The sequence below is a fragment of the Scyliorhinus canicula genome, chromosome 11, assembly GCF_902713615.1.
Source record: "Scyliorhinus canicula chromosome 11, sScyCan1.1, whole genome shotgun sequence".
NCBI lineage: Eukaryota > Metazoa > Chordata > Chondrichthyes > Carcharhiniformes > Scyliorhinidae > Scyliorhinus > Scyliorhinus canicula.
In genome coordinates this window covers 88993979-89018628 of record NC_052156.1, presented here as the reverse complement: position 1 = coordinate 89018628, position 24650 = coordinate 88993979, and the positions used below count along the sequence as shown (strand labels likewise).

Here is a 24650-nt window from a genome sequence, read left to right as displayed (position 1 = left end):
AGATGGGGCCCTGCATTTCCAATCGGGGGTCTGCACGTGCACATGGCAGCGGCCTGCGTCGAGTGGCCCACGCGACATGGCGGACCCACACCGCGGACCAGCACCGAAAACATAGCCCCCATCCCCAGATCCCGTGCGCCCGCGGATCGATGGCCTCCAATCGGTCGCCTGGCCGTCCTGGAGGCCATCCCCCCCAGGCCCGGTGAAGGATCCTCCTGCCATGCTGAGTTAGCGACGGGTGGGACCATGAGAGACCCACGCCGTCGGGAACTCGGCCAGTTGACGTTGGAGAATCGCCATGGGGGGCTTTCAATGGCCTCTGACCAGCGCTGCGTAGACCAGCGTCAGACCCTATCTTCGGCTTGACGCCCATTCCCCCCCCCCCCCCCCCCCCCCCCCCCCCGGGCTGATTCGTGATTTCGGCGCAGAGTCTCGGAGAATCCCGCCCCTGGTGCCTGTAAGTCATTGGAGCGGTTGAGGATTAAAGATCTCAGGAAAATGTACAAATTATTGGTTAATTCACTAATATTGTGACTCCGTAAACTGTAAATACTGTCACTGTAAATACACAAGGGGATAATGTAAATACATGTAGACTAGCTAGACACTAGAGGGAGCACCAGAGACATGACACACAGACACTCAACCAATAGATCAGTTAGATAGGACACGACCAATGGGCATTCACAATACACACTGAGGTGACACCACCACAGGAGGGCATTACACCAACCCATATATAAAGGACACAGCACACATGATCTTCCTCTTTCCAGTGGAGATACTTAGTGAGTACAGACACAGGGTTGATCACACCCACCACGTGGATTGCAGCAGACTGGTTAGTCAGTCTGAGTAGCTGTAGAAGGATTAACAGTAGTGGCGAACCCGAGTAGGAGAATTGTAAATAGTTTAATAAACGTGTTAAAGTTATCTCCACGTCTGAACCTTCCTTTGTCAGAGCCTAGAGCATAACAAGACATGGTACCAGGGTGAACTGTTTCAATCCATATAGCTATAACCCAGCGTACAGTTACAACCAGCACCAATACCCTGGCAAGATGTTCGAGATCCCGGTTCCGCAGCGGCTCCAGTGCCACGGCGATCTCCGCAAAAACTGGCGGGCATTCCGGCAAAGGTTTGAAATCTTCCTGGTAGCAGCCGACCTACACGACGTGGCCGATGCTGAAAAAACAGAGCTTCTGCTCACCATCGCCGGTGCCAGAGCAGAAGAAATCTTTAAAACGTTCAAGTTCTCCAAAGGGCGCAACGGGTGCGACTTCCAAGCAGTCCTGGACAAATTCAGTAAATACTGCGAGGAAAACACAGTCCAATCAGCAGAAAACGGTAAGAGAAGCGCCAGTACTTGCCACGAGGCCGAGATCCCGGAGCAGAGAACGACAATTTTGATCGGCGGCCATCTTAGTAAAGGTACTGCACATGCGCAGTTGCACGAGAAACGCAAAGAGCGGGAAGGTCCGTTTGCGCATTCGCAGCTTCTCGCGCAATTGCAAAAACGGTCCCCAGTACAGGAACAGCGATATATGCAAACGCTTCCTACGGCTGACGTCACATGCATCATGACGTCAGAGGCCCCGGACCACGCCCACTTAAAGAGGAAATGTCCCAAATCACGCAAAAAATCTCTTAAAGCCGTAAAACAAGCTTCTTTCACCTGGAATGACAGCACAATGCCTGAGATTCAACCAGGAACTGAAAGTAACCTCCCCAGAACCCTGCATTTAGCTACGCCCAAAGAGATGATTCAGACCTTGAATACTACGGCACCGACCTTAATTTCTTCTCTGGACATCACAAGCCCAATGCCAGCTCCAACAAAAACAGTGATGATATGGTCCGAGAAGACTACGACTCAGACAAAGGTTTTTTCATTGGAAATGGCGACCCCGTACTGAATCCGGCACAGACGCGGATTCGTTCTTTGGATTTGAGGATCTTCAGCCCAGCATATATGACGTCCCGACTCGTGAGTGCAGGATTATGCTGCGGCCTGAAACCAAGAGACAGAGAGCAGTACAAGCCCACAGAGAGCGGCCTGCTGCCACACAGAGAGTGGTCCACGCACCACAAAGGGTCTCTGACTCCACACAGAGTGTGGTCCACGCACCACGAAGGGTCTCAGCCTTTACACAGGAAGCAATGAAAGACTCCACAGCGAGACAACTGCACGTTTCCACACAGAACATGACTCCAGTGTCACAAGCCTCCGCAGCAAGCTTGTGGACAGACTCCACGATAGAAGAAACGCAAGACTCCGGAGTGCAGTCCTTGCACGAACAAGAAGTGACTCCAGTGTCACATGCCTCCACAGCGAGCTCGTGGACAGCCTCCACAATAGAAGCAACGCAAGATTCCAAAGCGCAGTCCTTGCCTGAACAAGACTATGAAGATCTAGCAACCTCCTCTGAGCAACCAGCAGCAGACAATGCAAGTCTGCCATGCTCAAGTGAACAACAGCAAGACTATGATAGTCTGCCATGCTCAAATGCGCAGCGAGAAGACCATGACGGTCCACCCACATTGTTTGAGCCACAAGAAGAAGACTCTGACAGTCTACCCAGCCCAAGTGAACAACAAGAAGCTACTGAGGCTCTATCCACTGTATCTGAGACAAGTGACGACAGCATCCCACTTCCCATACACGATGTGCAATGTGACAGACCTCAGCTAGTGTGTACAGAGGCACTCGACGATCACAGTGAGACCACTGGTGACTCCGGTGACACCACATTACTTCCAACCTCATTCGCTCGAGCCTCTCCACAAGTAAATGCATTCCTGCATGTTTTGACTACAGACGTGGAGCCTCAGGAAATCTCCGCTGACTCCAGTGAACCTGCTAAGACTCCGGGCGGGGAGCATCGACAAACCAACACCGACTCAGGTGAAACAGACCAGACTCCAGATGGGGAGCAACCAAACGCCAACTCTGATTCACGTAAGCTGGACTTTACTCCAGACACTGAGTGCCGCACACTGAGTGACGGCACGCTCAGGGTGACAGCAGATGCCACAACGCACACTGACACGAGTAACTATGTGAAGGACTTGTATAATCCACAGTGTGTGGTCCTTGAGCGCAGTGAACACAACAACAGAACCATCAAACACAACATCACGACCTATAAACACCATCTCAAAGACAACGACACGACGTGTACCAATGACAAAGACTAGATCAATGGAACTGTGACTGATACGACATGGTACGACTCTGCCCATGAGGGACACTGTTACTGCTCAGCTCAGTACATACCATGGCAGGACGATGCATTTTCCCAACTCACGTGTGCTGCACTACCAACAGGCAACCTGGCTCTCAGGACAGATGCCATACAACATCACTATCACAAACATCAAAAAAAAAAGACTCCAAATCAGACAGCGAAGTGATTTGACCACTTCTTGGTTCCTGATGCACAGGGACACTGATGGCGTTCACAAGGACTTGCCACCATTAAACTCACCAACCCACCAAGAGAGACATTTGACCATGATGATTGATGGGTTTTGGACTCACACATATGATTTGGACTTATTGTTTAATCACTGTTCTCATGAATTGTACATACCATCACTTATCTACCTGTTTTTGTTCAATTTTCTTTAAGTATACAGAAAATATGTAACATGAAAAAAGGGGGGATGTGGTGATATGCGTCACTGTAAATACACAAGGGAATAATGTAAATACATGTAGACTAGCTAGGCACTAGAGGGAGCACCAGAGACATGACACACAGACACTCAACTAATAGATCAGTTAGATAGGACACGACCAATGTGTATTCACGATACACACAGAGTGACACCACCACAGGAGGGTATTACACCAACCCATATATAAAGGACACAACACACATGATCTTCCTCTTTCCAGTGGAGACACTTAGTGGGTACAGACACAGGGTTGATCACACCCACCACGTGGATTGCAGCAGACTGGTTTGTCAGTCTTGAGTAGCTATAGAAGGATTAACAGTAGTGGCGAACCCGAGTAGAAGAATTGTAAATAGTTTAATAAACGTGTTGAAGTTATCTCCATGTCTGAATCTTCCTTCGTCAGAGTGCACATCAAGGAAGCAGCTTATGCTACGCTCAGCGCATAACAAGACAGATATAAGGCGGCTACATAAAAATACAGGTTAGATGAGTGGGCAACAATCTGGCAAATGGAACATATTATGTGAAAATGTGAAATTGTCCATTTTGGCACAAAGAATAAAAAAATAAACATGATCTAAATGGTGGGAGATTGCGCAGCGCCAATATGCGGAGGGATCTATGTGTCCTAGCACATCACAAAAGATTAGCATGCAGGTACAGCATAGGGAAAAAAATTGTCAGCATTTATTGAGTATAAAAGTAGGCAGGTTATGCTTCAGTTGTGCAGGGCATTGATGAAACCACATCTGGAGTATTGTGTACAGTATTGGTCTCCTTATTGAAGGAAGGACGTATGCATTGGAGCAGTTCAGAGAAGGCTTTCCAGACTAATAACTGGAATGGTTGGTAGTATTATGAAGAAAGGGTGGACAGGCTGGGCTTGTTACTGCTGGAATTTAAAAGATTAAGAGGCAACTTGATTGAAACATAAGACCCTGAGGAGATTGACTGGGTGGGTGTGGAGAGGCTGTTTCCTCTTGTGGGAGAATCTAGAATTATGGAGTTACTGTTTAAAAATAAGGGGTCACTCTGGTAAGATAGGCAGGAGGCAACGCTTTTCTGAGGACTGCACGTCTTTGGAACTCCCTGCCTGAAAAGGGGGTGGAATTAGAATCTTTGAATATTTCTTAAGGCTGGGATGGACAGATTCGTGGTAAGTAAGGGGTGAAAGTTTATCGGGGGCAGATTTGAGGTTACTACAGGCCAACTATGATCTTATTAAATCGCAGAGCAGGCTGGAGGAACTTCTCCTTCATTTTGTTTTTATACAGGAATGATTAAAAGATGGCAGGAGACGCAACCTTACCATAGAACATAGAACATAGAACACTACAGCGCAGTACGGGCCCTTCGGCCCTCGATGTTGCGCCGACCTGTGAAACCATCTGAAGCCTATCTGACCTACACTATTCCATTTTCATCCATATGTCTATCCAGTGACCACTTAAATGCCCTTAAATTTGGCGAGTCTACTACTGTTGCAGGCAGGGCGTTCCACACCCCTACTACTCTCTGAGTAAATAAACTGCCTCTGACATCTGTCCTGTATCTACTACCCCTCAATTTAAAGCTATGTCCCCTCGTGTTGGTCATCACCATCCGAGGAAAAAGACTCTCACTGTCCACCCTATCTAACCCTCTGACTATCTTATATGTCTCTATTAAGTCACCTCTCAGCCTTCTCCTCTCTAACGAAAACAACCTCAATTCCCTGAGCCTTTCCTCGTAAGACCTTCCCTCCATACCAGGCAACATCCTAGTAAATCTCCTCTGAACCCTTTCCAAAGCTTCCACATCCTTCCTATAATGTGGTGACCAGAACTGCACGCAGTACTCCAGGTGTGGCCGCACCAGAGTTATGTACAGCTGCAGCATGACCCTGTGGTTCCGAAACTCAATCCCCCTGCTTATAAAGGCTAGCACACCATATGCCTTCTTAACAGCCCTATTAACCTGGGTGGCAACTTTCAAGGATTTATGTACCTGGATGCCGAGATCTCTCTGTTCATCTACACTACCAAGAATCTTGCCATTAGCCCAGTACTCTGCATTCCTGTTACTCCTTCCAAAGTGAACCACCTCACACTTTTCCGCATTAAACTCCATCTGCCACCTCTCAGCCCAGCTCTGCAGCTTATCTATGTCCCTCTGTATCCTATAACATCCTTCAGCACTATCCACAACTCCACCGACCTTCGTGTCATCTGCAAATTTACTAACCCATCCTTCTACACCCTCTTCCAGGTCATTTATAAAAATGACAAACAGCAGTGGCCCCAAAACAGATCCTTGCGGTACACCACTAGTAACTGAGTACTAGTACCACTTGTAGGATAACCCCTCCAGGCCACTCTGTATCTAACCACGTGCTGTATCTGTCCTGGGAGTGTTTAATGGGGACAGTGTAGAAGGAGCTTTACTCTGTATCTAACCCTGTGCTGTGCCCTTCCTGGGAGTGTTTAATGGGGACAATGTAGAGGGAGCTTTACTCTATCTAACCCCATGCTGTATCTGTCCTGGGAGTGTTTGATGGGGACAGTGTAGAGGGAGTTTACTCTGTATCTAACCCTGTGCTGTGCCCTTCCTGGGAGTGTTTAATGGGGACAATGTAGAGGGAGCTTTACTCTATCTAACCCCATGCTGTATTTGTCCTGGGAGAGCTTTACTCTGTATCTAACCCCGTGCTGTATCTGTCCTGGGAGTGTTTGATGGGGACAGTGTAGAAGGAGTTTACTCTGTATCTAATCCCGTGCTGTGCCTGTCCCGAGAGTGTTTAATAGGGACAGTGTAGAGGGAGCTTTACTCTGCATCTAACCCCATGCTGTGCCTGTCCCGGGAGTGTTTAATGGGGACAGTGTAGAGGGAGCTTTACTCTGTATCTAACCCCATGCTGTATCTGTCCTGGGAGAGCTTTACTCTGTATCTAACCCCGTGCTGTATCTGTCCTGGGAGAGCTTTACTCTGTATCTAACCCCGTGCTGTATCTGTCCTGGGAGTGTTTGATGGTGATGGTGTAGCGGGAGCTTGACTCTGTATCTAACCCTGTGCTGTGCCCTTCCTGGGAGTGTTTAATGGGGACAATGTAGAGGGAGCTTTACTCTATCTAACCCCATGCTGTATCTGTCCTGGGAGAGCTTTACTCTGTATCTAACCCCGTGCTGTATCTGTCCTGGGAGTGTTTGATGGGGACAGTATAGAGGGAGTTTACTCTGTATCTAATCCCGTGCTGTACCTGTCCTGGGAGTGTTTGATGGGGACAGTGTAGAGGGAGTTTACTCTGTATCTAATGCCGTGCTGTACCTGTCCTGGGTGTGTTTAATGGGGACAGTGTAGAGGGAGCTTTACTTTGTATCTAACCCTGTGCTGGGAATGTCTGATGGGAACAGTGTAGAGGGAGTTTTACTTTGTATCTAACCCCATGCTGTATCTGCCCTCAGTATTTGATGGGGACAGTGGAGAGGGAACTTTACTCTGTATCTAACCCCATGCTGGGAGTGTCTGCTGGGACAGTGTAGAGGGAGCTTTACTTTGAATCTAACCCCATGCTGTATCTGTCCTGGGAGTGTTTGATAGGGACTGTGAAGAGGGAGCTTTACTTGGTATCTAACCCAGTGCTGGGAGTGTTTGATGGTAAGTGTAGAACAAACTTTACTCTGTATATAACCTTGTGCTCTACCTGTCCTGAGAGTGTTTAATGGGGACAGTGCAGAGGGAGCTTTACTCTCTATCTAACCACGTGCTGTACCTGTCCCGGAGTGTTTGATGGGGACAGTGTAGAAGGAGTTTACTCTCTATCTAACCCCGTACTGTACCTGTCCTGGAGTGTTTGATAGGGACAGTATAGAGGGAGTTTTACTCTTTATCTAACCCCGTACTGTACCTGTCCCGGAGTGTTTGATGGGGACAGTGTAGAAGGAGTTTACTCTCTATCTAACCCCGTACTGTACCTGTCCTGGAGTGTTTGATGGGGACAGTGTAGAAGGAGTTTACTCTCTATCTAACCCCGTACTGTACCTGTCCTGGAGTGTTTGATAGGGACAGTGTAGAGGGAGTTTACTCTTTATCTAACCCCGTACTGTACCTGTCCCGGTGTGTTTGATGGGGACAGTGTAGAGGGAGTTTTACTCTGTATCTAACCCTGTGCTGTACCTGTTTGGTGGTCATACTGAGAAGAGAATGTGTAATGGTGATCCATTGCTCAGGGCAACAACTAAAGTTGATGAGCACAGTAAGAAGTCTTACAACATCAGGTTAAAGTCCAACAGGTTTGTTTCAAACACGAGCTTTCGGAGCGCAGCTCCTTCCTCAGGGTGAATGGAGAGGTATGTTCCAGAAACATTTATATAGACAAAGTCAGAGATGCTGGACAATGCTTGGAATGCGAGCATTTGCAGGTAATCAAATCATTACAGATCCAGGGAGAGGGATAATCACAGGTTAAAGAGGTGTGAATTGTCTCAAGCCAGAACAGTTGGTAGAATCCTTTAACCTGGTGTTGTAAGACTTCTTACTGTGCTCACCCCAGTCCAACGCCAGCATCTCCACATCAAAGTTGATGAGAGCACTGATGCTGGAGGAGCTGAGGAGTGAGTGTCACTAGGTGGAGGCATTATCCAGACACTAATCCGTACTATTCCTTTGTTTCCAGGGGGTGCGTTTCAAGACCCACAATAACATTGAGAACCGGCGCCTCCTGTGGCACGGCACTAATATTGCAGTTGTGGCTGCCATTCTGAAAACAGGGCTGCGGATCATGCCACACTCAGGGGGCCGTGTGGGATGTGGAATCTATTTTGCATCTGAAAACAGCAAGTCAGCCGGATATGGTAATTAAAAGCAATGTGACTGCACGCAGTCCTGATCATCAACAGCAAACTCCCAAATCAGGAACACATCGCTGGGCTGGTGAAATCGACAGGCACATGGCTAATGACATTTCACACACACGTGTTTGATGTGTCACATTTGGTCAGAAGAACAAGAGGCAAAAATAAATAAAGGGTCCAATTTGAAGGGGGTTAGTCCAGAAAAGACTGTGGGTATGCACCAGGAATGCCAACACTAACATCTACCTAGTAAATCAGGAAACAAACTCTTTAAGAATCAAGAGAAGGCAGCACGGTGGCACAGTGGTTAGCACTGCTGCCTCACGGCGCCGAGGTCCCAGGTTTGATCCCGGCTCTGGGTCACTGTCCGTGTGGAGTTTGCACATTCTCCCCGTGTTTGCGTGGGTTTCGCCCCCATAAGCCAAAGATGTGCCGGGTAGGCAGATTGGCCACGTTAAATTGCCCTTTAATTGGAAAAAATGAATCGGGTACTCTAAATTTTTTTAAAAAGTATTTTTGAAAAAAAGAAGAATCAAGAGATCTGGTATGAAAATCGTCCTTTTGTTTACAAACATAAACCAATGTAGATTGACAGGTAGATTTGTGGCTTATTTAATTAACAGGTCATATAAAGCTGCACTTAGTCTCATGATTATTATAGAATCCCTACAGTGCAGAAGTAGGCCATTCAGCGCATTGAGTCTGCATTGAACTTCTGAAGAGCACTCTACCTTGGCCCACTCCGCCGCCCTATCCCCGCAACCCCACCTAACCTTTTGGACACTAAGGGACAATTTAACATGGCCAAACCACCTAATCTGCAAGTCTTTGGACTGTGGGAGGAAACCGGAGCACCCGGAGGAAACACGCAGCCACGGGGAGAAAGTGCAAATTCCACACAGACAGTCACTCGAGGCCGGAATTGAACCCGGGTCCCTGGCGCTATGAGGCAGCAGTGCTAACCACTGTGCCATCGTGCTGCAGATTTCGAGTGTGATGCCCAGAAATCCTTCCATCTTCATGCACTCCTTTTCCATTGAATTTGCTTTTTTGTTTCCATTCCAAATTATAGCTGATTAACATTCCCAAAAGTAACAATAATAACTTTTCTGTTTTTATATTGGTTGGTTCTGTAGTTTTGGATGTCGGAGAATGAACTTTGTGTATTGTTAAAATTGACTCCTTTATCAGGTAGGCTGATTTGTAGACTCTGCTGTTCTTGGGCCCATCTTGGCGAAATCTATTGGTAGATTTTACAGTTTAAACACAGGCTTCCACGGTCACTCTCCTACCACAAGAACTGCAAAGCGTCAAATATAGAAGTGGTTTGAGTTGTAAACAGAGGCTTTATGATGACAACAAGACTTGGTGTGAAGTAGGACTTCACCGCTGTTGAATCTTCAACCTATGAGTCACTGTAGAGGCAAGTTCAATCAATGAATTCAAGAGGGAACTGGATCTGAAACGGGAGAATGTGCAGGGCTATGGGGAGTGGCACTAGGCAAACTGCTCAGAGAGCTAGCACACAAATGATGGGCCAAATGGCCTTCTGTGCTGTAATATAACCATTCTGTGATACAAAATACCATCATGGTGGCATCTTTCCCATCAATGTGAACCATCCTAATAACAGAAATCCACATAAGTAGATAGAAATAGCACTAACATAATCATAGAATCATAGAATTTACAGTGCAGAAGGAGGCCATTCGGCCCATCGAGTCTGCACCGGCTCCTGGAAAGAGCACCCTACCCAAGGTCAACACCTCCACCCTATCCCCATAACCCAGTAACCCCACCCAACACTAAGGGCAATTTTGGACACTAAGGGCAATTTATCATGGCCAATCCACCTAACCTGCACATCTTTGGACTGGGAGTAAACTGGAGCACCCGGAGGAAACCCACGCACACACGGGGAGGATGTGCAGACTCCGCACAGACAGTGACCCAAGCCGGAATCGAACCTGGGACCCTGGAGCTGTGAAGCAATTGTGCTATCCACAATGCCACCGTGCTGCCCTCGTGAGACAGCACATAATCATCCGGACAGTAAAAGAATTCATTTTCTTCTAATTAGACAAATATGTAGGAAAATTATGTTTAGTATTTTACCATTTTAACTTCTATTAAATGGACTTCAACATAAAAATTGACCATAGATCAATCAATACTATGGAACCTTTGATTATGTTTGCCTTTGAATGCAACATGTGCTGCCATGTTATGCATAATTTATGTTGGGTGTAGGAAAATGTATAAATTATTCAGTAATTGTAATGCTGCAATTCAGATTAGCGTGCACACTGCCTTCAACAATAGTGGCTACTTATCTCTTTAAAAACAATTGGCGGGTTTGGTTGGGGGGGGGGGGGGGGGGGGGGCGCGGACGGTGGGGGAGTAATGCTGCACACAATATATTTTAAGAAAAGCCAGCAGCAGATTCACAGCCAAGCAGAGTTGTTCTCGGTACCCGTGTTGATGAACAGCAGACAGAAATTCAGTAACCCAGGCCCGACCCTGCTTCCCAAACCACAGCCAAAATAAAATACTGACGAATATGTAGTAGCAGCTCCTGGCTTGTTTGGTTTCAATTTTAACCTGGTATAAAGGTTGGGCTGGAGTCAACCAAACCGGACAAGGATTTAGCAGCTTTACTGAATTTTGCAGGAGGTAAATAAATACTTTGTCAGGAGTGTCCTACCTGTAAGCGATTATTTATCTTGTGGAAAACATGTTTCTTGAGGAAAATTTGAGGCTTCAAGATTGCAAGTGATGCCTAGTTTTATTGAGGAACTGGATCCCTTGTATTGTGCAAGTTGGCCTGCCTGGTACACAAATCTATGTCGTTGACGAGACCAGTTTAAAAAGACATGCAATACCCTCGAGCACAAAAGCAAGAAAGTTCTGTTAAACTATCACAAAACACAAGATAGGGCCAATTGAGTGTTGTGTTCAGTTTTGGGCTTGAGGTTTACAAGATTGGAGATTGCAAACTAAAGTTCTCTTTTGAGCAGAGAAAACTAAGGGCAGGTTTGATAGAGTTGTTTATAATCTTGAAATGTTGTGTTCGAGTAAGTAGGGAGAACTTGTTCTCGGGTAGCAGAAGGACCCAGATTTAAGTTAATTGGTCCAAGTATCCGAGGTAACCTGAGGCGAAAACTTTTTTCATTTGAGCTGCTGTGCCCCACAATACACTGACTCATGGAAGAAAATTTGATTATAACTTAAAGGGAATTTGATAAATACCGAGTGGGTCAGATTTTCAGGGCTCTGAATAGAGAACAGGGTGTTGACTAATTGACCACATTTAGCACAGGGCTAAATTGCTGGCTTTGAAAGCAGGCCAGCAGCACGGTTCAATTCCCATACCAGCCTCCCCGAACAGGCGCCTGAATGTGGCGACTAGGGGCTTTTCACAGTAATTTCATTTGAAGCCTACTTGTGACAATAAGCAATTTTTCATTTAATTTAATTTAATTTCAATTAACCCACACAATGGGCAAAATACCCCAGAACTTGAAGACCCATTTTCTTCCATTTATTTGTTTTTCTTTAGCAGGACTGCCATCTCAGCAGGTAATGCCTGCTTTAGCCAGGACTAACCATATAGATATTGGCAGAATACGGATAGATATTGGCAGAATACGGATAGATATTGGCAGAAAACTAATATTATTCTGATACAGGTGCATGGTCAGAACAGAAGCAGAAAATTCTATTTGGAAAGGAAAGGTTTTCCCAAGTGTATTCCCCTCCTCATCAGAAGATGGTGATACTCTGCTGAGCCCCGGTGTGCTGCGATCCTCGGAGTACCTTGCTCAATGATCAATTCATGGTAAAAGAGCCAGACAGTGGACGTCGGCAGGATATTTGTCTGCGTGAGTCATCACAGTTGAACCAATTCCTGTTCCCATTCATTTCCTGCACATGTAATTTCCTGCAGGTATCCCTCACTAATGATTGGGAGCACTCTTCATTAGATGCATATGTGGAAGAATTGTAAAAGATGTCTGTTGAATTTCATCTTGCTCAGCACAGGGAGATTTTTTGGGGAAATTAATTTTTTTGGAGAGCTGTAATCAAACTCGTGGCTGCAAGAATTGAATTTTGACTCGGCTGTCTCCCTTGTCTTGAGTCTGATGCTTATTGGCCTGAATCCAAGCACAGAGACTGGTGTATTGAGGAACTTCTGTACTAATGGACAAAGCTTTATACCAAGGGTTTGTCTTCACAGTGTGGCCATAAAGGATCCACCACTATTTTGAAGATGAAGAGGGAGTTATTTTCTGGGTTAATGTTTATTCTATCCTCACTGTCACTGAAAACAGATGCTCTGATCATTTTTTGTTTATCTCACAAACAGGTAACCAGAGCTAACATTGCACTAAGGCAGTTCTGTTCTCTTTTGTAGTTGGGTATACATCCAAAAGCATTGGTATCATGTTCCTGACTGAAGTGGCTTTGGGGAAAGAACATTCCATTTTCCAGGATAACTCCGGTCTGAAATCTGCTCCCAAAGGCTGTGACAGTGTTGTGGCCCGTGGCACAACTGAACCAGGTATGGACACTCCAACATCTCACACACACCTCATCAACACATCTTATTTTCCTTCCTCCCTCATCCACCCCACACCCAATTTTATCTCCCTTCCTCGTCTTGGGCTTTGCTTGTGTCAGCTTCCGATTACTGTCCCCAACTGATCATTCTGAGTAAAAGTGAAGTTGCCATAGTCCCAGATGACCATAGGCTGCTTTCCCCTTTGAGGGGGAGAGCTGACTCGTGGTGATTTCACCTGAGGACCACCACACCTCGGGCAAGTGGCAAGGTTGAGAAGGCGGGCCTTCACAAATAACCTCAGCCAATACAGAAATTGAACCCTCGCTGCTGGCTTCTCTCTACATCATAAACCAGCTGTCCAACCAACTGAGCTAAACCGGCCCCCAATCTGAGTAGATGGTGGGTGTTAGCTGTTTCACTACTTTCAAATCGAGTCTGGGTGTCAGTCCCTTGGGCCTGTAATGGCCAATGAAGCATGGTTCAGATATCGGACCAAACTGATGATCTGTTCTCCATCTCCTTCCTGAATTCAAGGATCAGTCGAAGGCTGAGACAAATCACACCTGGAACCTTCTAGATCTCAGTGGCTGAACTCAAATGTTAGTTTAACAATGCTTGAGACAGAACACAGTACCATGGAAACTGTTTTATGCTCAGTAACTCACATCATCAGAAAAACAAATTGCAAATCAAATCAGCCACTGATTTTATCCCCACCCATTGTCTTTTGTAAGCTATATTTTGACAACTCCTGTAACAACAACTTGCACTTCTATAGTGCCTTTTAAGACATGTCCCAGAGTATTTCACGGAAGCATTATCATTATAACAAAATGATGGTAAAATGACGAGTGGGATCGGTTCAGGACTGAAAAGGGGATTTACACTCAAGGCAGGGGACATGGCAGAGGTTTGAAATTAATTCTTTGCACCTGTCGTTACCAAGAAAGAAGATGCTAACCAGGCCATGGTGAAAGAGGAGATTAGTCCAGCCACTTACTGGTTTAAAATTGGTAAGGGGGGATAGGTTATCTATACTGTTTTTTTAATAAACATTTTTCTTTTTTAAATTTAAAGTACCCAATTCATCTTTTCCAATTAAGGGGCAATTTAGCGTGGCCAATCCACCTACTCTGCACATCTTTGGGTTGTGGGGGCGAAACCCACGCAAACACGGGGAGAATGTGCAAACTCCACACGGACAGTGACCCAGAACCGGGATCGAACTTGGGATCTTGGCGCCGTGAGGCAGCAGGGCTAACCCACTGTGCAGCTATGCTGCCCCGTCTGTACTTAAAGTTGATAAGGCACCAGGACTGGATAAGACGCATCCAAGGATACTGAAGTGAAAGTGGAAATGGGGAAGGCCATAATATTTCAATCCTCCCTCGACTTGGGAGTGGTGGGCTGGAGAATTGTGACTATTACACCTTTGTTCAAAAAAGGACCTAAAGATAAGCCTAACAACTACAAGCCAGTCAGTTTAATCTTGATGGTAGGGAAACATCGAGAAACTATGAATCAGGACAAAATTAATAGTCACTTGAGCAAATGAGAGTTAATTAAGGAAAGCCAACATGGATTTGTTAATGGCAAGTCATGTTCAACTAACTTGTTGAGATTTTTGATGAGGTACAGAGAGGGTAATGATATTGATGTGTACGTGGATTTCCAAAAGATATTTGTTAAAGTTCCCCACAACAGATTTGTGAGTAAAGTGAGAGCTGATGGAACAAAAGGGACAGCACCAATATTTAGACGAAGTTGACTGAGGAAACAATGGCAGTAACTGGTTGTTTTTTGTCCTGGAGGAAGGTTTATAGCGGAGTTCTCCAGGGATTGGTATTAGTACCCCTGCTTTTCCTGATATATATTAATAACCTAGACTTTGATGTACAGGCCACAATTGCAAAATGTGTGGAATGCATTAAACTTGGAATAATTATGACCTGAGCAGGATGGTCCTAAAAGGACATAGATTGGTGAAATGGGCAAACAAGTGGCAGATGAAGTTTAGTACAGAAAAGTGTGAAGTGATTAATTTTGGTAAGAAGAACATGGAGACAGTATAAAACAAAGTGGGCAATTCTTAAGGGGATGCAGGTGCAAAGGGAACTGAGGGTATGTGTGCAGAAATCATTGAAGGTGGCAGGACAGGTTAAAAGAAGGGTTTGCAGGGGTGTGGGGAAAACACAGGGGAGCGACACTTGGTGAGTTACTTTACAGAGAGCCAGCAGGGACATGATGGCTTTAACTCCTTTCCATTCCCCCATGGTCATGGAGGGCTTCTGCCACTCCCACCCACCACAGTCAGGAGCACTCTTTCCCCCCCCCCCCCCCCCCAACCTCCCCCACTCCCCCCACCTCCACCACACATAAGGCTGAAGACCCCCTCCAGTTTGGAAGAGCCTTGGCCCTCAACCCCGGGGACTCCAGGCATCTCCGCACCCCTGCCGTGGACATCCCTACTGGTTTTCGATTTCAAAATCCAATAATGAATTGCATTGGCGTGACATCACACTGCCAATGGTGGGGGGGGGGGGGGGGGGGGGACATGCCACGGGGTTGGATGGTATGGCGTAAAGATGTTTATATTTCAATTAATGGAAAGGTTCATGTGTCATGTTACCGTTGGGGTGGGGGGGGGGGCGCGGGCAGGCAGTGAAGATCTCGAACCGAGATCTCACCGTTGCAAATATCGCTATGGCCCTCTCGCGTGATTTAGCAGCCATAACGGGATTTGCTCACATGGCGAATGCACCCGGAAAATTGCCCACACGGAAGGCTCAACCGGCGCAGAGGCGTGAAGCTTCGGGTTAAAGGTCAAGTATCGGAAAAGTTAAGAGCTGAAAATTCATGCTTTTTTTTTCTTTTCTTTGTTTTCTTCTCTGAAGATTGTTCCCAGGACACGGAGCTAATTCTTGAAGGGAAGAAAGTTACCGTTCCCCAGGGGAAGCCAGTGAAGATGAAACTGCCAAAAGATAGTCACTTTTCCCAGAGTGAATATGTCATCTACAAAGAGAGTCAGGCTCGCCTTCGTTACCTGCTGCAGGTGCAGTGCTGAGTAGTCTTCACTCACTCCTCCACCATGAGAATCTACCCCATGATCATTTATCAGGAAGGCTCGAGTCGCCTTAACCAAAAGAGCAAAGTTATTTTTACTTTCTGCTGCGGTTTGGTTGGTCCCACTGCTCAGGTGTTTGAATTGGCTACTTCTATTGTTCCCACTGCTTTGCACTACACGTACAATTTTAAAGAGCTGTAATCTGGGGTGATGGAAACTGATCAGAAATACTCCGGGTTCTGGGTTCCCCTTCCATTGATGAGTCTAAGGCAGTTTGGTGGCTATAGCCAAATGATACCGACTGAATCAACCATCATAATGTTAGTGTTAGGGGGTTAAACAAAGAATTCTGACCATCAGGAGCATTATAGGCCATTGCTAGCAACTCTGGCTGTACAGGTCTGTGTGTGGAGAAATGACAGGCCTCTCTGTCTCTACTCAACCCCTTTCCAGACTGCACTGAGTAACCTTTACTGAACTGACAGGCTCTGCCCCAGGCCTCTCCCACTGGTCGCACTGAGTGACCTGGCCATTCTGTTTTGAAGCTTTCCCCAGGCAGGCTGCACTAAATTACTTGCCAAATCACTTTTGTTGACTGAATATTGCGGACTGCAGACTGACAACGCAAGAGCAGGACACGTCCCTCATCAATATAAGCACCCTGACTCTCTCACAACCATCAGTAGCACTGACACATGCCTTTCACCTACCCCACTTGCTTGGCTACGCTGTATTTCCTGAGCATCTGGTCTTTGCATTCCTAGCAACCGCCGACAGGCCTACAGCAGACCTGCAGCAGATTGAAATATAGAATCGGGGGCATCAGATGCCGATCTCCCAAAGTTCAGCCATACTTAGCCGCAAACTGGACACTCCCGATGACTGATCCGTCACCATCTAACTTCCCAAGAGTGCACCAGGTGACTCAAACTGAACCGACAAGAGTGCTTCCACCTGTCTGTGCCAGCCCACCAACCAGACATGCTGACATGCTTTATAGGTGGACTGGCCCTGGCAGATTGGTCCTTCTCATTGTAGGACGGCAGAAGAACAGTGCTTATAGACCTCTGAACTGCAGTGAGTGTGGTTGACGTCGACCCAAGAAGTGGACAGCATCTTGCGTCCACTGTTTTTGGTTCATTGGAGGCTGAGGCACGTATGACTGATCGCCTGATTCTGTGGTAGGTTCACACACAGCAACTGCACAGGCCTCTGCCTCCAAACAGCCACCATTAGCTGAGGTTGCCCTTGATATTCTGAGGAAAAATCTCTTGTGAAAGGTGGCAGGACAGAGGTGCAGTGGTGTTTGTAAGTAGAGCTGACTGCAGATCTACACTGTGAAAGGCAACAATCTGAGGTTACTTTACGGGAAAGGGTGTGGCATAGGTCAAGTGCCCTATCTCTATACTTTACAATGTTAACCTGTTGGAAACTGTGATTTTGCCCCCCTACACTGTGGAAGAATTCTATTGTGAATAGATTGTATCCTGATGGTCAGTAATTGTAACTGCTGTCCCGACTACATGGTCCCAGGAGTATGTTTGCATTATTAAAGCATTCTCTTATTCTGCACTCCACTCTGAACTCAATGAATTGACTCCTTTTATTTACTCCTTTTGCTTCCTTCAATGTCTTCCTCCACTTCCTCCCATCTCTGAGGGTGATCATTTATGCATGTTTTGATATCACTGCTCCCCCTCTCCTCCAGTGCACCTCAGGTCAACCACCCTTCTTCATGGGTGACCCTAGATAATGAGGTAGTGAGAGTCAGCAGCTCGTTAGATATTACCAGGAGGAGTGTTGCAACCGAGTCCAATCCTGCCTTCACCTTTCCCCTGTTCAGAGGTTACTGGCTGGGTTAGGTGTTGGATTCCCCAGCTCGAGCTTAGTACCTTTACTGTCTCTGCTGATCAGCTCCACAGAGGTGCCGGGAGAGGAGAAAATGAAAGCAAATTCACGCAGTATCTCACTGCCACCCACTGGGGAATCCTCTCTCCCCTCTCAGTCAGGTCAGGAGCTCAAGTCCCACTGCAAGATTTGAGCATATATTCCAGGCTGACACTCCAGTGCGTATCATGGGACTGCTGCAGAGCCAGAGCTGCAACCTTTAAACAGAGGCACTGTTTGCCTTGTGTACAGGTATCAGATTCCCTGGTGCCTGATCTTCTGACAGGTATTTATTCTTCCGACAATTTAAAGCAGATTATCTAATCCTAGAGTGGAATCATAGAAACCCTACAGTGCAGAAGGAAGCCATTCGGCCCATCGAGTCTGCACCAGCCCTTGGAAAGAGCATCCTATTTGATCCCACGCCTCCACCCTATCCCCGTAAGCCAGTCACCCAGCCTAAACTTTTGGATACTGAGGGGCAATTTATCATGGCCAATCCATCTAATCTGCACATTTTTGGACTGTGGGAGGAAACCAGAGCACCCAGAGGAAACCCACACAGACATGGGGAGAAAGTGCAAACTCCACACAGACAGTCACCCGAGGCCGGAATTGAACCCAAGACCCTGGAGCCATGAGGCAGCAGTGCGAACTACTGCACCACCATGCCACCCCAAATCTCTCTTCATTCTGAGATCTGTCCGGGCACCAAGGTTAGCCGTGGCCCTTGGGAGAAGAGGCAGGACGATTCCCGCCTCCAGGAGATCCAACCCCTGCAGTCCGAAGTCTGGATCTGGCAGCGGTTCTAGGTAAATTCCACTACGGGAAATTTCACTTTAGGTAGATTTCACTGCGGTATATTCCACTACGGTAAATTCCACTCGGGAAATTTCACTATAGCACCTTAAAAAAATAATAATAAAATAAAATAGCTCACATTTTATTCACACATTAAGATAAAAATGATGGCGAGTACATAAAAATAGATAAAAGAATATGAATACATTTTAGCTCACATTTATTCACACATTAAGATAAAAAAGTTTAATATATTTGAAGAAAATTCTTTTATGACAAATTGCGTGCAATATTTCTTAAAAATTGCAGAGCGTTTTCAGATTGATAATTCTCAACTAGCTTCTTTAATCGTGCATCAATCATTTGATAGGACTTTTTTTTTGTTGTCGAGTCCCCACGTCGAATGTGCGCAATTTTCGTCTGGCTTAAGCCTTCTTCAGTCTTGAGGGCATTGCAAAGTTTCCACAAATTTGGATGTGTGGATGTTATCGATGAGCGCAAAGCATTGTGGAACCCTTCTACCGAATTATTTGCTCTTGGCAAGTCATTTAAAACGCGGTCACGTACATTCCAGAGTTGGATAGGAAACTGCGGGGTTTCTCTTCGTCGACGAAGACTGCGTCCCCTTACAGTCCCAATGTACGAATTCTCAAAATAAGTGATAAACTCAGAAGGGATGCTTTCATTATCAGACAAATCTTCAAATCCATTGACAATGTCTTCAATTGGTAAAAATGCTAAAGCGCAAAAACACTTAATTTTAAGCTTAAAACTTTCATCCGTGTTGTATCTCCTACTCTCACCAAGTGCACATATCTTCCGCCAAATAGACTGTCCGAGATGAAAAACACACCCAACTACTTCTAAATGCGGAAATACAGAAACAAATGAATTATGGAGAGCTTTTTCAAAGTCCATGAGGCAGGTCGCAGGTCGACAATTTGCCCTTAAATCCCACACAGTAGACAGAAGACTATGATATGAGGTTTCTTTTTTGTCAGGAAGTAAGGCAAATAGCCTGGGCACACATGACCCTCCAATGATGATATGTAGCGTGAAAAGCTGACACCACAAACTAGGAGACACCTTAAAAGTCCCATCACAGGCCCAATTTTCAGAGCTTTCGAGATCATCCAAGCCTTTTTCTGAAGAAAAAACTAAAATTCTGTCTGGGTCATCAAGTCCACTGTCAAAGACCAAAAACAAGGACCCATTTTCTAAGTACTTAACTGTATCAGGGATTTGAAACCCTGACCGACAAGTTGGAAGTGCTGGGATTCCTAAAGCATGCTGCCTCCAGTTACGTATGTTACGTGAAAGTCCAGGAATAGTTTGCAACAATGATTGTGCTTCCTCATCGAGATTTTGTACAGCAGTAGCTATTACTTCCCATGAAGATACTATGCCCGTTCTCGTTACTTCACTTTTCATTGAATTAACTGCCTTTCGGGCATTAACGTGTGCGCTTGCTGAGTGATTATGGGAGCCCGTTGAAAAAATAACTTCTGGTATACTGGAGTTGAAAGTTGTATGCAGTCTAGCCCGGCAACCTTTGTAAAAATGCTCACAACGCCAATATATTTTTGTTTTGCTACTGTTAACTCCATTCTTTTCGTATATATGATTCTCTTCGTCGCAAAGCTTAAGTTTGTTCTTCTCTAATGTTATAAATGTTGCCATGGTTGCGGGTTTAAAAGTTCAAAGTTAAACTGAATAGAAAAAAGTAGTAGCACCAGTGAAATTAGTTTTTTATAGACCATTTACTAACGACTAATTAGTTAAGGGTGTAACAAGTAGTTTAGTTTTTTATAGACCATTTACTAACGACTAATTAGTTAAGAAGGGTGTAACAAGCAGTTTAGTTTTTTTATAGACCGTTTACTAACGACTGTCCAACATTTACTGTAGTGGAATTTACCGTAGTGGAATATACCGCAGTGAAATCTACCTAAAGTGAAATTTTCCGAGTGGAATTTACCGGTTACCTCTGGCGGCAATTCCTCCCTCGGATCGGCCGGATTCAGAGAACCATCCAGAAGCTGGAGGCCAGGCTGGAGGGCCAAGGCGGAATGCGGCCGTGGGTCAGGATGAGGGCGAGGAGCGTTTGGAGGTCGGGAAGCAGGCCGGCCGGATGCAAATGTTCCTGAGGGCTTCCCACTCGGAAAGGCGCCTGTGTCTGTTGTCCAAATGTGGGCGGGCTCCCCCTTCCAGCAAGTCTTACCCTGCCTTGACCTAGTAACCGGACCGGTGCGGCACACCGGCCCCCCTCTTCCCCCCAACCCCCCATCCTGCACTCAACTCCCCATCCTCAACTCTCCACAGTCCCCTCACACACACACACTCCCGCTCGTACACTCACGCTCGTACACTTTGTTTGCACTGAGTGCTGAGCTTGTGGCATTTGAGTGCTACAGTGAGAGTTTGGTGACTGAGGGAGTATAAGGGTTCATTTTTATTTAAAGTCTAGTATTTCTTTTATTTAGTTAATTAACTTAAAAGTTGCTGTTTGGTCTATAAGAGGGTGAATTTTGAATCAGCTTTAAACAAGGTTCTACTTGGACTTACTTGCAGCTGGAGCTTGTTAATTAGTTAATTGCATTAGGCCAGTTTTCAGAAGCTAGAGTCACAGTATAAATAGGAGCTAGTTACAGTGCAGACTTTGTTTGCACTGAGTGCTGAGCTTGTGGCATTTGAGTGCTACAGTGAGAGTTTGGTGACTGAGGGAGTGCTGAGCTTGTGGCATTTGAGTGCGACAGTGAGAGTTTGGTGACTGAGGGAGTGCTGAGCTTGTGGCATTTGAGTGCGACAGTGAGAGTGTGGTGACTGCGGGAGTTAGGTGAGGAGGGAGTAAGGTGCTCCTTACATTTCATTTCCTATATTTATCAAAGAGCGTGAAGGGAGCCAGGAGTTTAGAGTACAGCTGACTGGAAGTAGAGTCGGAGGGCGGAGGTTCAGTTGGTCCAAGGGGCAGCTAATTCTGTAAAGTAAGAGGGGATGGAGGCTAGGGCAGTTGCATGCTCCTCCTGTAGGATGTGGGTGGTGAGGGATACCACTGGTGTCCCCGCTGACTATACCTGCGGGAAGTGCACCCAACTCCAGCTCCTCAGAGATCGTGTTAAGGTACTGGAGCTGGAGCTGGATGAACTTCGGATCATCCGGGAGGCAGAGGGGGTTATAGAGAAGAGTTACAGGGAGGTAGCCACACCAAAGGTACTGGACAAGAGTAGCTGGGTTACAGTCAGGGAGAAAGAAAACTAACAGGCAGACAGTGCAGGGATCCCTTGTGGCCGTTCCCCTTCAAAACAAGTATACCGTTTTGGATGCTGTTGGGGGGGATGACCTACCGGGGGAAGGCCCCAGCGGCCAGGTCTCTGGCACTGAGTCTGGCTCTGGGGCTCAGAAGGGAAGGGGGGAGCATAGAAAAGCAATAGTAATCCAGCAGAGGGCAGCAGAGCAGAGCTACTGATCAGCTGTTCTGGGGAAATTTGCATACGTGCAGTGCGGTCAGCCTAAGTTGAAGGTGAACCTGCGAAGGAGACCCAGGGAGTTTGAGTGAAGGCAATCATCCAGCAGAGGGCAGCAGAGCAGAGCTACTGATCAGCTGTTCTGGGGAAATTTGCATACGTGCAGTGTGGTCAGCCTAAGTTGAAGGTGGTTTGTGGAGGGGCTGTTGGCAAGTGACAGTTAAACCCGAAACACTTCGTGAGTGTTTCCTACCCTACCTCCTCCTGTAACCAACCCCCCCCCACCCCCTCCTCTAACCAACCCCCCCACCCCACGGTGTTTGGGAAGCGGGAGCAGGGGCCTGTCGTGAAGGTGAGTGAGTGCCTTTAAATTTGCTTACCTTTCAGCGGGAGCAGGGTTTGAGGGAATATCAGGTAAGCTCTTCCTTTCTTTTTCTTTTTCTTGTTTTTTTTTAAATCTAGAGGTGATGTCAGGGAAGGCAGTACAATGCTCCTCCTGCAGAATGTTTGAGGTGAGGGACGCCGTCAGTGTCCCTGCTGATTTCATCTGTGGGAAGTGCACCCAACTCCAGCTCCTCAAAAACCGTGTTAGGGACCTGGAGCTTGAGCTGGATGAACTTCGGATCATTCGGGAGGCAGAGGGGATCAAAGATAGGAGCTTCAGGGAAGTAGTTACACCAAAGACTGGAGATAGATGGGTAACTGTAAGAGGGACTGGGAAGAAGCAGTCAGTGCAGGGACCCCCTGCGGTCGTTCCCCTGAGTAACAAGTATACCGTTTTGGATACTTGTGGGGGGGACGACTTACCAGGGGTTAGCCATGGGGTACGGGCCTCTGGCACGGAGTCTGTCCCTGTTGCTCAGAAGGGAAGGGGGGAAAGGAGTAGAACATTAGTAATTGGGGACTCAATAGTCAGGGGCACAGATAGGAGATTTTGTGGGAGCGAGAGAGACTCACGTTTGGTATGTTGCCTCCCAGGTGCAAGGGTACGTGATGTCTCGGATCGTGTTTTCCGGGTCTTTAAGGGGGAGGGGGAGCAGCCCCAAGTCGTAGTCCACATTGGCACTAACGACATAGGTAGGAAAGGGGACAAGGATGTCAGGCAGGCCTTTAGGGAGCTAGGATGGAAGCTCAGAGCGAGAACAAACAGAGTTGTTATCTCTGGGTTGTTGCCCGTGCCACGTGATAGTGAGATGAGGAATAGGGAGAGAGAGCAATTAAACACGTGGCTACAGGGATGGTGCAGGCGGGAGGGATTCAGATTTCTGGATAACTGGGGCTCTTTCTGGGGAAGGTGGGACCTCTATAGACAGGATGGTCTACATCTGAACCTGAGGGGCACCAATATCCTGGGGGGGAGATTTGTTAGTGCTCTTTGGGGGGGTTTAAACTAATTCAGCAGGGGCATGGGAACCTGGATTGTAGTTTTGGGGTACCGGAGATTGAGAGTATAGAGGTCAGGAGCACAGATTTGACTTCGCAGGAGGGTGCCAGTGTTCAGGTCTGTGGTTTGAAGTGTGTCTACTTCAATGCCAGGAGTATACGAAATAAGGTAGGGGAACTGGCAGCATGGGTTGGTACCTGGGACTTCGATGTTGTGGCCATTTCAGAGACATGGATAGAGCAGGGACAGGAATGGTTGTTGCAGATTCCGGGGTTTAGGTGTTTTAGTAAGCTCAGAGAAGGGGGCAAAAGAGGGGGAGGTGTGGCGCTGCTAGTCAAGGACAGTATTACGGTGGCGGAAAGGATGCTAGATGGGGACTCTTCTTCTGAGGTAGTATGGGCTGAGGTTAGAAACAGGAAAGGAGAGGTCACCCTGTTGGGAGTTTTCTATAGGCCACCTAATAGTTCTAGGGATGTAGAGGAAAGGATGGCGAAGATGATTCTGGAAAAGAGCGAAAGTAACAGGGTAGTTGTTATGGGAGACTTTAACTTTCCAAATATTGACTGGAAAAGATATAGTTCGAGTACATTAGATGGGTCATTCTTTGTACAATGTGTGCAGGAGGGTTTCCTGACACAATATGTTGACAGGCCAACAAGAGGCGAGGCCACATTGGATTTGGTTTTGGGTAATGAACCAGGCCAGGTGTTAGATCTGGAGGTAGGTGAGCACTTTGGAAACAGTGACCACAATTCGGTGACCTTTACGTTAGTGATGGAAAGGGATAAGTATACCCCGCAGGGCAAGAGTTATAGCTGGGGGAAGGGCAATTATGATGCCATTAGACATGACTTAGGATGTGTTGGTTGGAGAAGTAGGCTGCAAGGGTTGGGCACACTGGATATGTGGAGCTTGTTCAAGGAACAGCTATTGCATGTTCTTGATAAGTACGTACCAGTCAGGCAGGGAGGAAGGG

The 24650-nt window shown here is 46.7% G+C and overlaps 1 protein-coding gene across 1 annotated transcript in view; it reads left to right on the top strand.

Moving 5' to 3' along the window:
* parp3 (poly (ADP-ribose) polymerase family, member 3) overlaps nt 1–17722 on the top strand; it is a 54889-nt gene extending 37167 nt beyond the window's left edge. Inside the window, exons 9-11 of the mRNA XM_038810826.1 lie at nt 8336–8513; nt 12928–13074; nt 15969–17722. Coding sequence (XP_038666754.1) covers nt 8336–8513; nt 12928–13074; nt 15969–16138 — 495 coding nt within the window. The 3' untranslated portion in view covers nt 16139–17722. The remainder of the gene's footprint in view (nt 1–8335; nt 8514–12927; nt 13075–15968) is intronic.
* The last annotated feature ends 6928 nt before the right edge of the window (nt 17723–24650 follow it).